At 38.7% G+C, this 14215-nt stretch overlaps 2 protein-coding genes across 2 annotated transcripts in view; both read left to right on the forward strand.

Moving 5' to 3' along the window:
• The window catches only part of nav3 (neuron navigator 3), a 408804-nt gene that overhangs the window by 5780 nt on the left and 388809 nt on the right, over nucleotides 1–14215 (forward strand). The gene's annotated exons all lie outside the window — the stretch shown is intronic.
• LOC112435265 (sterile alpha motif domain-containing protein 3-like) lies at nucleotides 2996–11565 on the forward strand. Its single transcript, XM_076876058.1, has 7 exons — nucleotides 2996–3462; nucleotides 4922–5011; nucleotides 7434–7587; nucleotides 8055–9056; nucleotides 9679–9837; nucleotides 10161–10256; nucleotides 10667–11565. The coding sequence occupies exons 3-7, from the start codon at nucleotides 7585–7587 to the stop codon at nucleotides 10973–10975; spliced, it is 1569 nt and encodes a 522-aa protein (XP_076732173.1). The 5' UTR covers nucleotides 2996–3462; nucleotides 4922–5011; nucleotides 7434–7584; the 3' UTR covers nucleotides 10976–11565.

Genomic DNA, 14215 nt, shown 5'->3' on the forward strand with positions numbered 1-14215 from the left:
GAGGTTTTGCTTGTGACGTCATGTGCTCGTTGCTCTCCGCCATATTGGACGTGATAAGCGGTAGTGATCATGTTCAATCACTTATATGTAATATACATACAAATTATCACTACTTTTTTCACAATGCCTACATTGTGCTGTGTGATTGGATGCAGCAATCAATACTTTCCCGTTGAACACACAAGAATATAGAAAAAGTGGAAGAGAATGTAATTTTTCTGCCCGTTTCTCATGCCGACCACTTAGAATACTAATCAAGTGGAACCAGATAATCTTCCACGGCACACCTGATTATTTCTCACGGCACACCTGAGCAGCGGCACAGTGGTTTTAGTGTCCTAAAACTTGTAAACTACTGGTCCTTGCTATATGATGTACTTTTTGCTGCTATTAAAAGCTGTCTCCATCATTTTTCTGGCAAATATCCAGAAAATGAAACCAGCTGAGCTGAGACTGAGTTAGATGTTAATACAGTCTCGATCAAAAGTTTCAGTTTCAACCTGTTCCAGTTTAAGTGTTGTTTTCAATAAACTGCATGCTCAAAAAATGTTTTGTCTGACTCCCATTTCTTCTTGTTGAAGCTTTACTTGGAAACTAGCAAACTATGATTTTTTTTGCTATTTTTCAAGTGGTCTTAAACTTTTAATCGGGACTGTATATTACTTCTGTTAAAGAGTCCTGACAACAGGCGTGACTGTTGCCTTACATTTCTTCTGATTGGCAGGGCTGAAAGCACGCTCTTAACGTTGATGCCTAAAACAGCAGCAATGTGGCAAAAACAGGCTGCAGTTCAATGATTGCAATGAAAGAAAAAAATGAAAATGGGGCTTGAAGATTGAAGCTGGAAAGGGTGAGATAACAGAGTCCACATCTACTTCTCCTCTTGATATAAGTGTAACAGTGGGCCAAATGGGCCTTTTTCAGCCCTGACTCATGCTAATGCGTTAATATGAAACGCCGCCACTGCACACCACACAAATGGTGTGAATCTACATTTTTATGTCATTTGCTATAAGATTGATAACCCATTAGTCTGAGCATGGCAGGCTGAGCACAAGGTAAGGAGAAATATCCACACTTGGTTCTTATTTACATCAGGCCCATTCATCTCCCATCTCATTTTAAGCTGAGCTTGACATTGAAATGGGTGCGTATTAAGCACAGAGAGGGGAGACTTTGGTATGTATCATACCGTTTTTTTTTTTTTTTGCTCCACCCAAGGAGTGAATCAGAAATGATGAATGGCATGGCAGTTTAATGATCTTGTAGTGGCAAGGCAAGTGCTGAAGCAGGCGCATTACACGCTAACTGCAGTGAGATGAAGATAGACTTTTGCCAGAAGTGTGTAGCAGTCACATAAAAAGCCTCTTCGTCAATTAAAGGAATGATCTGTGGAGTAAAAGGCAATGGTAAAGGTCATACTTATTGGACTCTTTCTACATCCACATACAAAACATCTTTCCTCTCTTTTTCTTATTATGAATATGCACCAGTTCCAGAATTCACCACATTCACTGCGATGCCCTCAGGATTTATCACACCAAGCATGCTCTCGAGCGCACATATAGATCTGTAGACTTTCGAGGAAATTAAGGGGGTAATTTGCATTTTACAGGGCTCCTTTTGTTTCTGCGAGGCCCATATCTTCAAAATAAGCCACAATGATGTTCTCTCTAGGCACAGCTACCCCACATCACAGGCTCTTATCACGTGTCAGCTGGGAGGTTCAGTACCAATTACAATTACATCTCCATTTCGATCTTGCACTTGCCACTCTCTTTGCCATTTTTTACCCTAGCTGCATTGTTGTGCCATCTCTCTTTTTTTGTATGTAAAGGTATCAGAGCTTGGTCAAACACTAATCTGCCCTCGGTGCATTAGTCTGTTGCACGATACAACATGCCACTATGAGAGAATTAAATCCACTACATGCACCTTAGGAGTCTGCAGAGCACAGGCATCACTTTCAGTATTGTTTCTTGCAAGTTGTTTTTTTTTTTTGTCGGATAAGTAATTGGATTCACTTCTGGTCATCTCAACGTGTGTGTGTGATCCTACTTGCTTAACTAGAAGTGGCATACGTGTGCATGCGTGTCTTGGATGGTTTAGCCACAGCTACAGCCAGGGAATGTTGCTGACACGAATGGGAAGACCACCACTTTTGTATTCCTGTATAATAAATCAGCATTGCATCAATCATACCATCAAAGCGGTGGTGGGTTAGCGCTAGGGCTTATCTGCGGGTAAACTGAAGAAGGCTCGCATGAATCGTGAGTTTTTTGCAAGGTTATGTGAGTTCATCACATCTTATGCCACATGTCAGTGTCTCAGTGCACATTTCAAAGCGTGAGCTGCTCTGTATTTGCCAAAAGATGCAAACCACTCAGTCTCCATGAATACATTAGTAGCTGCAGGCTACATAGAAAATTACTGATCCCACTGCATGTAACAGGATCTTACTGCTGAATGTGAATACACATCAAGTCTGTAATATTGTATTTTATGCAATTGTAGTAAAGGCTAAAGGAAATGCATTCTGTCACTCATTGGAAAAGACTGATGGGAAAGTGATGTGCCCCGTGAAGGATTCCATATGTATTGGCTGCAAATTCTCCAATAATATAATAATGCATTCTCCAGATGCAATAAACTGATTTGTTTCCAAGCCATTGTTGGTTTGAGCTGGACAGAACCTTCTCTCTTTTGCAGTAGTTGTCCTATCCAGCTCCAGTAAAAAATAAGGTTGGTTTGTCTTTATTTAAAATTATGGTGAGTATACCTTTGAGATTCATTACAGTATACATTTACTTTGAAGTCACTAATCAGAGTAGCACAACGCAGTTGTGTGGTTGCAGAAAAAATAACTGGTGTAAATAGGAACTGACATGGAAAGACACGAGTCAGTCTTGGCTACCTTAATGCCACAATTATAGATCTGTCCCTAATACTTTATGGTATTTGGAGGGGAAAAATAATCTCAACTACACTGTAAAAACGATAACTAGCAATTGTTGATTTCACTAAAGTTTTTAAATTAAACTGACTTAGAAATAAAACTTTCTATTTACAACCTAAAAAAGCTTGTCTACCCAACAAATTTCTTTCATTGTTGTCCTAACTAAGATTTTCTAGACAGCATAACAAAGATTATCAACTTTTGAGCAGAGTTTCTGAGTCAAGTTGGGAACCAGTGGGAAACCCCGTAGATGACTGGCACATGTGGTCTGAACAAGTTTGAACTAAACCAAACGGACTTTCAACTGAGCCTGAGCAGACCTGAGCTGTGTGATAGTGGTTTACCATGTGTTCTAGACTAAAAACCTCCTAAGAAAATTTGAACCATCGTGGCTGGATTTGGATGCAAATTGCAATTTTTCGACCATTGAGGATTTTCACTTCTGCAGTTGGAGTGTATAATTCTTTTGGACAGGTGCTGGAGCTGCCGACCATTTACCCTAGCAGGTAAGCTAACTACATGTGTTATTAAGATTTTCTACAAGCGCCTAGGCTGCATCCTCCTGAGGACCCGGGAGAATGGAACTAGTAAAACACTGAAAAAGGCCAACAATAGCATTTTTAAGTTATCTAAGTGACTTAATTGACACCCCCCCCCCCCCCCCCCCCCCCCCTTGGCTAGCTATCGAGCTGGTGGGTAACAGACGTCTCCGAAAGCGTCGGCGCACTCTTGCAAGTATATGTTGTCTTAATAAACTGAACAGATATTAGCAATTTACATAGCTACATTAACGCCTGAAAATATCTTAAAAGTTTATTTTGTGACCCAGAAAGAGTAATATTAAAACTAATTCCACAGGTAGAATTTGCACATGCGCAATAAGGATCGGGGAGTCCGATCCGTAACTTTTTTTCTCTCGTTTTTTTTCTACATTATATTGAAATGTTTCAATATTGCAAACATTTTAAGAGATGCTTATTATAAGGAGGACGTATTTCTCGGACAAATTTAGAGGAGTCCACTATGAATTTGGGCAGCCTTCGTCGCGCCACTGTGTCGTAATCGGGCTACAAGCAGCCTCTGAAGGCTTTAGCTCAGAGTAGTGGCCAGCGCAAAAAGTAATGTTTAATGTTAAACACTCTGATATTTAGACAGACATCACTAAATGACGGTATCTCACACTGGCTTTTTACAGCACTTCTGCCATGGTAAAACTTATTAGCTTATTACCCGTTTTGTAACCAGTTTCAATGTTATCTTTGCATGAAAACGTTATGTTAACATTGACAACAAACTGGGCCAAGCACGCGTTGTCATGGAGACGCTTTCATGGGTCGGTGTAGGATATGTGCGCCAATTATATGACAGTGATATAAGTAACTTGCATATTGTCTAATATTGTTTTTTCACTTTTTCAATAGTCACCGTTTATCCGGTGCAGCACTGTTACTTTAAAGTAATGTTTAAAGCTGACTTGACAGTTTGTCAGCTGGTGTAAGATTGCCTAATGTACTGTAAGTTAATGTCACACGCAAATTAAAGTTGTACTTCATGCTCTGTATTATAAGATTGCTACATTTTCAGAGCTTTTTACATAATGGGGAAGGAGACAATATTTAAGGAATGATTGTGTGTTGCTGATGTATATTGTGTTACAGATAGTATTATTTTTTTCTATAGTTATTGCATTTTTTTTATCATAGTAACAAAAAAATGTTTGAATTCAAGCTTGCATTTATGTTACATGTCATGTATGTTATCAATCATATACTTGATATAGTAGACAAGTGGTCATATGTAAGTTAATATGATTCCTTACATATTTTTTTCATGATGTCTCTGGTTTTGGCTTGTTGATGTATTCAGCTCCTGCATCTATGGATTCCTTCTGTGTGTTAGATATGGATGTTTTATCCCATTGCAAAAGTGCTTTTGGCAAAATTGACTATGTCTCTTGTGTTTCAGGGGTGGATTTCATGCAGTGCCGATTTTGCAAATTCACAAGCTCCAGTCAAGAGACTCTTTTGAAACATTTCCGCCTTCATCACGGACAAGGTGCACATTGGCCATGCATTCACACAGACTGTGTATGTGTATTTAAAACACCTGGAGCATTACGATCACACCTCTCAAGGTCACACTCAATAGTAAAAATCCACAAAAATTCCACATTTCAGTGTGAATTGTGTGACTTTAAGGAGATTTGCAGTGAGAAAACCTTTTGGAACCATCTTGGACATCATTTAAAGAACCGAGAAACCGTACAATGTCCCTTTTTAAGGTGTAATTTTAAAACAAACATTCGCCCAACCTTCAGTTCTCACAGAAGTCGAAACCATAAAAATTGTACACTTGAGGATTTTCGAACAATTGCAAGAACTGTTTCTGAAGATGAGATAATTGAAAGTGAGCAATCTGATTGTGAAGCAGGAACATCAGCTTATAATTTTGTGAGACCAGATGAGCTTGACAAGATTGTAAAGGATGTGGATAGTGAGACACTTGAACACAAACTGGCATCTCTCTTTCTGTGTATGCAAACAGTGTTGCATGTTTCTCGAGCTGCAACACAAAAGATTGTAGAGGATTTCCATAACCTGCTCTCTTTCTCTAACATTCATACTCTCACCAGTGTAAAAGAGATCCTTTCAAAGCATGAAATAGAAGTAAATGATTGTGTTTTGCAAGACATTTCTAATGCCCTAGTTCAAACTAATCCACTGCTTTTAACAACATCGGAGAAAGGTTCCCTATCTACAGATCACAGAAGGAATATATATTTCAAAGAGCAGTTTTCTGTTGTAGAACCCACAGAGTATCTGTACAACACAGCTCATAAAAACTCTTTTGTTTATATATCTGTCACTAAGATACTTGAGACTTTACTGGGACGGGCAGATTTTTTGGACCAAATTGTATTTAATCAAGAAGCTTTATCTGGACACTTTAAGTCATTTCAAGACGGCAAGTACTACAAGGGCAATAAGTTACTGGGACAACAAAACTTATGTATCAGTTTGGGGTTGTATATTGATGATTTTGAAGTTTGTAACCCACTGGGCACCTCTAGAAAACGTCACAAGATTACTGCAGTATATTGGGTAGTTCTTAATTTACCACCCAGATTTCGATCTAATCTTTGTTCAATTCAGCTTGCTCTCTTAGGTAAAAGTGTGGATGTCAAACAATATGGTTATGAAAAGTTTTTTGAGCCACTGATTAAAGATATAAGGTGTCTAGAAGAAGAGGGAATTTTTGTGGAAGTTGTAAGCCAGTTTATTAAGGGCACTGTATATTGTGTGAGCGCAGATAACCTTGGTGCACATGGTCTGGCAGGCTTTTATGAAAGTTTTACTGTTGACAAGTTCTGTCGCTTTTGTTTGATAAGTCGGGACAAAATTGCAACGACTGAAGTTAATGACTTCCAATTGAGGGGTGTTGATCAACACAATTCATTTCTGGAAGAGCTTAGGCAAACTGACAACCTCCAAAGTGTTAATGGGGTAAAAAGGGAATGTGTACTGAGCAAACATTTACTATTCTTTCACCCAATAACCGGATTTCCTCCAGATATTTTGCATGACCTTTTTGAAGGCGTCATTCCTTTGGAGTTGTCCTTATGTTTAAAAAAGCTGATCTCAAAAGGGTTCATTACATTTGATACATTAAACAACTTCATAAAATCATTTCCCTACAAATATTCGGACAAAGTAAACAAGCCTCAAAAAATTCCAAAAACAAGCTTTGAGAAAGGAACAGTTTTTGGTAATGGACATGAAAATTGGACACTGCTGCGCTTACTTCCTTTTATAATTGGATGTAAGATACCAGAACAGGAGCCAGCTTGGGAGATTTTAATGGACCTCAAGGAAATTGTTGACATTGTTGTCTCAAACAGACTCACTGAGGAAGCATTGTGTTATTTATCTTGCAAACTACTGGATCATCGCTTGTTGCTTACCAGTACCTTTCCGGACTTCAGACTAAGGCCAAAACACCACTTCATTGACCACTACCCACATCTTATACGCTGCTATGGGCCGTTAGTGGAATTGTGGACGATGAGATTTGAAGCAAAACATAGCTTCTTTAAAAAGGTGGTCCATGACACTCACAACTGGAAAAATGTGCTGCTAACTCTTTCCTTGAAACACCAGCAAATGATGGCATACCATCTGGATAGTGGGAACCTTTTAAAACCAAAGCTCTATGTTGACAATGTGAAAGTGGTCAGGGTTTCAGAATTGGATCCATCAATCAAGTGTGAAATACAAAAGAAGTACCCTCATCTAGACAGTGTGTCTCTGTCTAAAACCGTTCATTTTTTTGGGACACAGTATGTGGCGGGCATGATTTTATCTGCTGGGCAATGCAGTGGCCTCCCAGAATTCCACAAGATTGTGACCATTCTTGTCAATGCAGAGGAGGTGACATTCATTTGTAAAAGACTGAGTTCCTGGTACATTGAACATTTCAGGTCCTATGAGCTTGTTGAACACACCTGTGCAGACCTTCTTGTGCTGGATCCAGATGTGCTGACGGATTATCACCCTCTAACAGCATACACAGTTGGTGGAAAGCTGATGGTGACCCCAAGGACGTACCTTCTCTATTAAAGCAACTTTATAATGGTATGTTCTCTCCCCTCCACCCTGTCTCCTATTCTGATCTCCCCTCTCACCCACCCTTTTTCTCTATTGTACTCTACTTCAAAACTCATTTCCCCTTGCTTTTTCTTTTCTTCTCCACACACTTCTTTCTTCTATCACTCTGCTATCCTCACCAAATTATCTCTCTCTCCTTTGTTTTCTCCTCATTAAGCATTAGTTTTGTGCTGAATGAATTGAAGGTTTTCCCAAGTGTAGGCCAGTTGAGTACAGTGGCTGAAGAAAATGAAAACTTGGATATAGACTTGAGCTTTATTTAAAAAAATTTTGTGTGTGTGTGTTTTTTACATTTGTAGACTAAATCATTTGCAAATCAAATGTAGTCAGCAGATTCATCTGGAAAAAGGCAGCTGTATGGTATAGGTGTCAACTGTCTTCTAATTGTGTTTGGCTATTGATTTTCTGCCAACTTTTTTTTCTCCTCTTTTCAGACTTTGTTACTTCGGGTAGTTCTTTCCTCCAGAGAAGCCCGGCGAGTCCAGCTTCCTGAAGTACCAGCATCTGTGGGACAATTGATTGATATACTTAAAGAAAGACTTGAACTTGCAGGTGACTTCTCACTACAGTTTGAGGATCCAGATTTCGGAAATGCAATATGCAATCTTACAGCAATATCTGAATTACCAGCTGAGCGTGCAGTCCTGCATATAATGTGGAACTGTGATTCATCTACACTTAACCAATCCATTGCTTCAGTGTCCTCTGCTTCAGTCTCTTCCCAGGACACAATAAGTGTGCACTCTGATGATTTCAGGCCTAGCTGGACCGATACTATCCAGATGAACTTAAGACATGTGTCAGAGTGGCCCTCTCCATTTTCTATTCCCAAGTTTTCACATGATGTTGAACTGAAATTGTGTAAGGCTAATGTGACATATGAAAAATCTAAGAAGGGCCTTGCAGTAACAAGAGACATGAAGATGGAGATTTTGGATAAAATTGCAGAGGCAGTGTTTGAAATTAAAGCCTACCCTGAGAAAGATGAGGTTGAGTCAGTGGCTTCTGCACTGGTTCTCAAATATCCATGCCTGAAGGAGCCAGGTAGCATCACAGGCTACGAGGGATGGAAAGCAAGTATCAAGCACAAACTTGGAAACTACAGATCAAAGCTTCGTCGGGCAGGCTGCAATGAAGTAAATGTAAACAGGAAAAGGAAAGGAGAAGATGAAGCCAGCAGTCCTTTCACCCTTAAAAAGCCCAAACGTGGAGAGGTCAATCATGTCCCAGATTATCCACAGCACCATGATGATTCTACTCTTGAAGAGGAAAGAGTTGCTCTGGTCAGTGAAATGAAGAAGAAACAAAAGAACTTGAAAGTCATACAGCAGAAGATGGCGCTGACATTTTCTCTCAGGCGGAGAGAGGTTGTGGAGTGTCAACCTATGGTATCTGAGGTCCAGGAGAGATGGCCTGGGCTGTTTTCCTCTGAGGAGGTAAGAGTGTCCAAATTTATTTATAATTTAATTATTATTCAAATTGGGCATGACTTATACTAGATGGACTATTATTGAAGTAGTACAGTATTTGCTGGTGTAATGCATTGGCCAACTTTATTATACCTTGTGCAACCAGTCCACATTGAAATCTGTGACCCATTAGATTATTTGACCTGTCATAATATTCTTACCCTGAACATTTCTGCCAGTACAAGAAAAGAGTCCCCATGCTAAATCAAAATTGTTCTTCCTGTGAAACAGAAAGTCAATCACATAATTTTTGACTTAGCATGTATGTTTTTTTTATTTTAGTGCTGGAAATAGGACTTCTATAGACTGAGATTTTTAGGGAAAGAATACTAAGGCAGGTCACATAATCTGATTCGTCACAGATTTTGGTGCAACGTAGAACATAATATGTATTTGCATATTGATACTGTTTTTTGTGGAGGGTGTTTCTATTCCTGTGCAAAATGTGTATTCATGAGAGATTTTTGAAGTAGGTTTTGCGGTTGATAACACAGTCAGGCATATAACATGGTGCAGACTGTACAAGGCAGCTACCCAGAAATTTTCTGTGCTGAATAAATGGCAATATTTTGGTTATTGTCTTGTTTAGATATCTGAAGAATTTCATCGGATCACAAGCAAAGACCTCCTAGGGACGTTCAATGCATCCCTCAACAAATTTGTGCCTGGCCTGCTGAAACTATACCGGTCTAAGAAGGGAGCTCTTGGTGAGGACATGGAAGACCTCTTGGATAAACTTGATGAACAGGTAAGTGCTCCTTTACCTGACATTTTTAGAAGAGAGTATACCTTTGTCATAACAGAAAAAAATGTTGGCTTCAGCCAAAACACATCAATGGAAATGAATGTAATCAGTCATTACTTTGTTTTTATTTGGCGGTATTTTATTTAATTTGTAAAAAGAAAGTAAAATCGTTAAAATGGTGTTTTGTTTTTTTAAGTTTTACATGTTGCTGGGCCTGATCTGTATTTTATTTTCATTACTATAAGAGTTCTGATTTTGCATTGTGTGTAGGTACACCACGTTACTATACTAATTTAAATGCTTGTTTTCCACTGAATGCTCTTTAGACATCTGACATTGTGTCCCACCGAAAGACAGCAGCACTGAGAGGCCTGCCCATTTTCCTCAGAGAGGATGCAACACAGGTTTTCCTGAAGTGCTTAGTAAGTACAAAAAAGTAATGCAAGCAAAACTAATTGCTATGAGATGTTTTTAAAAGATGATTTAATCCAAAATGGAAATGTCCACTTCCTCAGTGCAGTCCAGATAATTTTATGGTGAGGATTGCAGTTGTCATAACTCTCGCTGCTTTTTTTTCTGCTGAGGAGCACATGGGCATTGTTAGTGGGTGTTCAACAGCAGAAAATATTTTTGTACAAAACTCATCACAAGGTTGGTTGGTGAAAGATATTGTGCTGTTAATTAAAGGAAAATAAGCTTTTTCTTTTTAAAACCTCCATGAGTCAAATGAGCATCATGGTATAGAGGTTAAAGTTAAGATCTTTAGAAATGTATTTTGTCTTTAATTTTTCTTAGCTTTCAATAATTCATATTTTACTTTTCTTCTCTTCAGGACACTGACATTTTGGAACCAGTGTTGAACGGTGCATCAGTTGCCATCCTCACCATCCTGCAAGATGACGATGCCGATACGTCTGTGCGAGAACATGCTGTTGTGTTGGAAGGGGACATCGTGCTACATAACATTCCAGACCTCTCTACTGCCTTGGCATACCTCTTTGGCCTTCTGTATGCCCTCAACATTGATTATCCAAAGCAGATGAGTTATACCTTTGAAGCAATTCAGGGCATCTTTTTTGAACTCGGTGGCTCTCGATGCTCACAGCGCATAAGGTCTCTAAAAACAAAGCTTTTGCTGTGACTGTTAATGGGGAAGCCAGACATGAGTTTAACTTGTTCTTAAACATGTTCAAGTGCATTGTAGAGTCATGTAAAAAAAAAAAAACCCAGTAGTTCAACCCCTTTCCCTCTATATAATCGTTCACCTGTTACAAAGAGTTGCATATTTAGTGTTTGAACTGTTAAAATTAATTAGGAATAAGTGAAGGAAAGAGGGAGGAAAGGAAGAAGGGAGAAAAGAAGGAACAGTCAAAACAGAATGGTTCATTTTGACCTGGTCGGTCAATATGAAGTTGAAGTGGATAAGGGATTATTTGAAATGTAAATATTAGTCAGATGAATCTGTATTATTGAGAATCTATGGTGAAATTTTGTCTTGTAGGATTTTATAAGATTTGTTATAGTGTTTTTCACTCCACCTGAAGTATGGAACTGGTATTTTACCTGATAGTTCGCTGTTCATTGATGGTAACATTTCTAATAACTTTTGACTTCTGTAGTTCATCATAGTAAGCCCATGTAAAATGTCGATGTCTGGGTACATAGGCAATTGTTTGTTGCACTACCCTATTTAGTGTGCAATAGTTAAGTTAAGCTTTTACAGGACAGCCAGGGTGTGAACATGAATGACTAAGCTGCTGGACACTTTTCTTTTTTTCTGGACTCTGGAATTTTAATGTCTCTGCTGGGGTGCTCAAAGCACCCTAAAGAAACTGGCAACACGTTTTTTTCTGTTTGTTTGCTTTTTTACAGAAATTCACCCCACTGCCCATGACCTTCTGAAATATACTGAAAGCACTGTTGAAAAAAATAAATAAGTTTTTACATAACATTCAGTTGTGCTTTGTTTTATTCTATATCTGTTTGAGTGTTTTTTCAAGTACGATAACAGCATACATTTTTCTTTATTTATATTGGTAAATTTTCAACTCACTGGAGTAAGAATTGTATGATTATTCAACAAGAATATCTGCGTTTGGTGAATTTAGGAATACATGGCCTTGGAGGGAATAATTGTATGTTAATTCAACAGGAATATCTTTGTTTGGTGAAGGCAGAAATACATGGCATTGAAACCAGAATTTCTTTGTTAGACTTACAGGATTATCCTAATTAGGTGAACAAGTAGATCCAAGTTGGCAGAACATGAAAATATTAGTTAAGTCAACTACAGTTGGCAGAAGTTGAGAAAACTCAAAAATCTCTTGCATCATGTTGCCTTGAAATTTTAAGTTTTCTCAACTTTTTCTTTTTTACAGTGTAGTAGCTGTCTCTATGTGTTATTGTGTTCTTATGGGTGGGTGTGCTCTATTCCTGCTAGCCAGTGCATCCACCTAAATATCTCTTTTCCACTGATGTAATGCCGGTGCTGCCGGTGTGTCCCTGCTGGTGGTGGTTGTGCTTTCTAAGAACCAGACCACATTTCGTGAACCCTTAGTGTAAAATGTAAAAAACAATGGCGGTGAACAAAAAAATTAAAGCCAGTCATCTGCCAGTCATTAGTGAATTTCTTGCAGCAGCGTGAGACAGTGTTTCCAACTTTGGGTCCAGCAATATTCATGAGTCATGCTAATGCTATTGTTTTTTGCTTTTTTTTCCAGTGGAAATGTGCGCACCAGTTGTGCTACCAGTTGTAGATTATAAACCTATTTTATTTGCAGGATTTACTAGTTTTGGAAGCAAGGCAGCGCAGTGGTTAGCACTGCCTCACCACAAGAAGATCCTGAGTTGGATTCCACCATCTGGCCGGGTGCTATTGGCCGAGGCCTTCCTGTGTGGAGCATGTTCTCCCCGTGTTTGCGTGGGATCTCCTGGGTACTCTGGCTTCCTCACACAGTCCAAAGACATGCAGTTAGTGGGGTTAGATAATTGGTGATTCTAAATACAGAAAATAAGTTTTCTGTATTAGCCCTGCGACAATTTGGCAACCCAGACGCTCCTTCACCCTGATAAGTATAAGTGAAAGAGAATGAATTGGTGGACTGTATTATTTGACAATCTATTGGTATTGGCATTTCTAACAGCTGACTGGTGGCTGTAGCTCATTGGAGCAACTCTACTAATTGGAAGGTTGCACAAGAATCCTTGGGCAAGGCACTGAACCCAAAGTTGCTAAACTAAACGAGAACGAGAACAAAAGTTAGAACTAAAACACTAAGAAACTGGAAACGTGGAACACTGAAAGCAGTAACACGGGGAAACTTACACACATGCTAAGATAACTACTAAGAGGGAAAGGACTATAATCACTAAGAGCTAAAGAAAACCAAAACTATGAACAACAATAATCAAATAATATAATTACTGAGTTTGAAACACAAATACTGGGTTGCAGACCAGTACCGTGACAGTTAGCTGGCTTGACAAAACCTAAAACCCAGGTTGCAGATAGCAAGTGTTAGGACAGCGGTTATTAAGTTTTTCCCTTAAGCAGGGTTTCCTATTTCAGACTCTGTGCTCGCTCACATAAAAATGATCATTCTGTCATGTAACCACTGTTCCACATGAAATGATCCCCATGAATCCTGCCTGCTCCAGACGCATTATGAAAGGATGATAATAAAATGGCTGATTAAAAATACACAAAGAAGAATATTAACATTAACATAGTGTCAGAGTGTATTTTTGGTTGTAAGTGCCTACTTGTACTATCACAGATAGGGGCAGGTGTCAATAAGAATTTATTCTTCTTCCTGCTCCTTTTCATGCATGGAAACAGTGTTACTTTAATTGAAAGGAAGGTTGTGTATAGGAAATGAATTACTGCTATATCCATGTGTGAAAACATTAAAATGCAACACTGTTGCAGATAACACAAAGGTTAGAGCTGCAGAGAAGACAGATTTGAGTGTGTATGTATTACAGCTCTGAAACTTTAAAATCCATACATTTTGACATAAATGTTACTGTTCCTCAGCCTAATAAAGCAGATGCTGCAATTGCTTTAATTTGTTGGCAGATCAATGTGAAAAACATTTTAGTGCTAAACACGCATTCTTAAATGTTACAGTCCCATAAATGTGTGTTCTGTGTTTTAGTCGTGTTAGAATCAAGTACAACAACATTTATACATTTTCTGTGTCAACAAATTAATAGATGCACATTCCTATGACAATGCCCGGTTCATTCACTGGTTTTAGTAAGGTACGGCTTAATAACTTTATGTGGCCATTATACATTCTCTATAATTTCTTTAAAGTGCACTGTAAATACAACAGTCAGTGGTAACGTGGCACTTCTGACTGATTTGAAACTGAAATCT

This window comes from Maylandia zebra, linkage group LG17, assembly GCF_041146795.1.
Source record: "Maylandia zebra isolate NMK-2024a linkage group LG17, Mzebra_GT3a, whole genome shotgun sequence".
NCBI classification, from domain to species: Eukaryota; Metazoa; Chordata; class Actinopteri; order Cichliformes; family Cichlidae; genus Maylandia; species Maylandia zebra.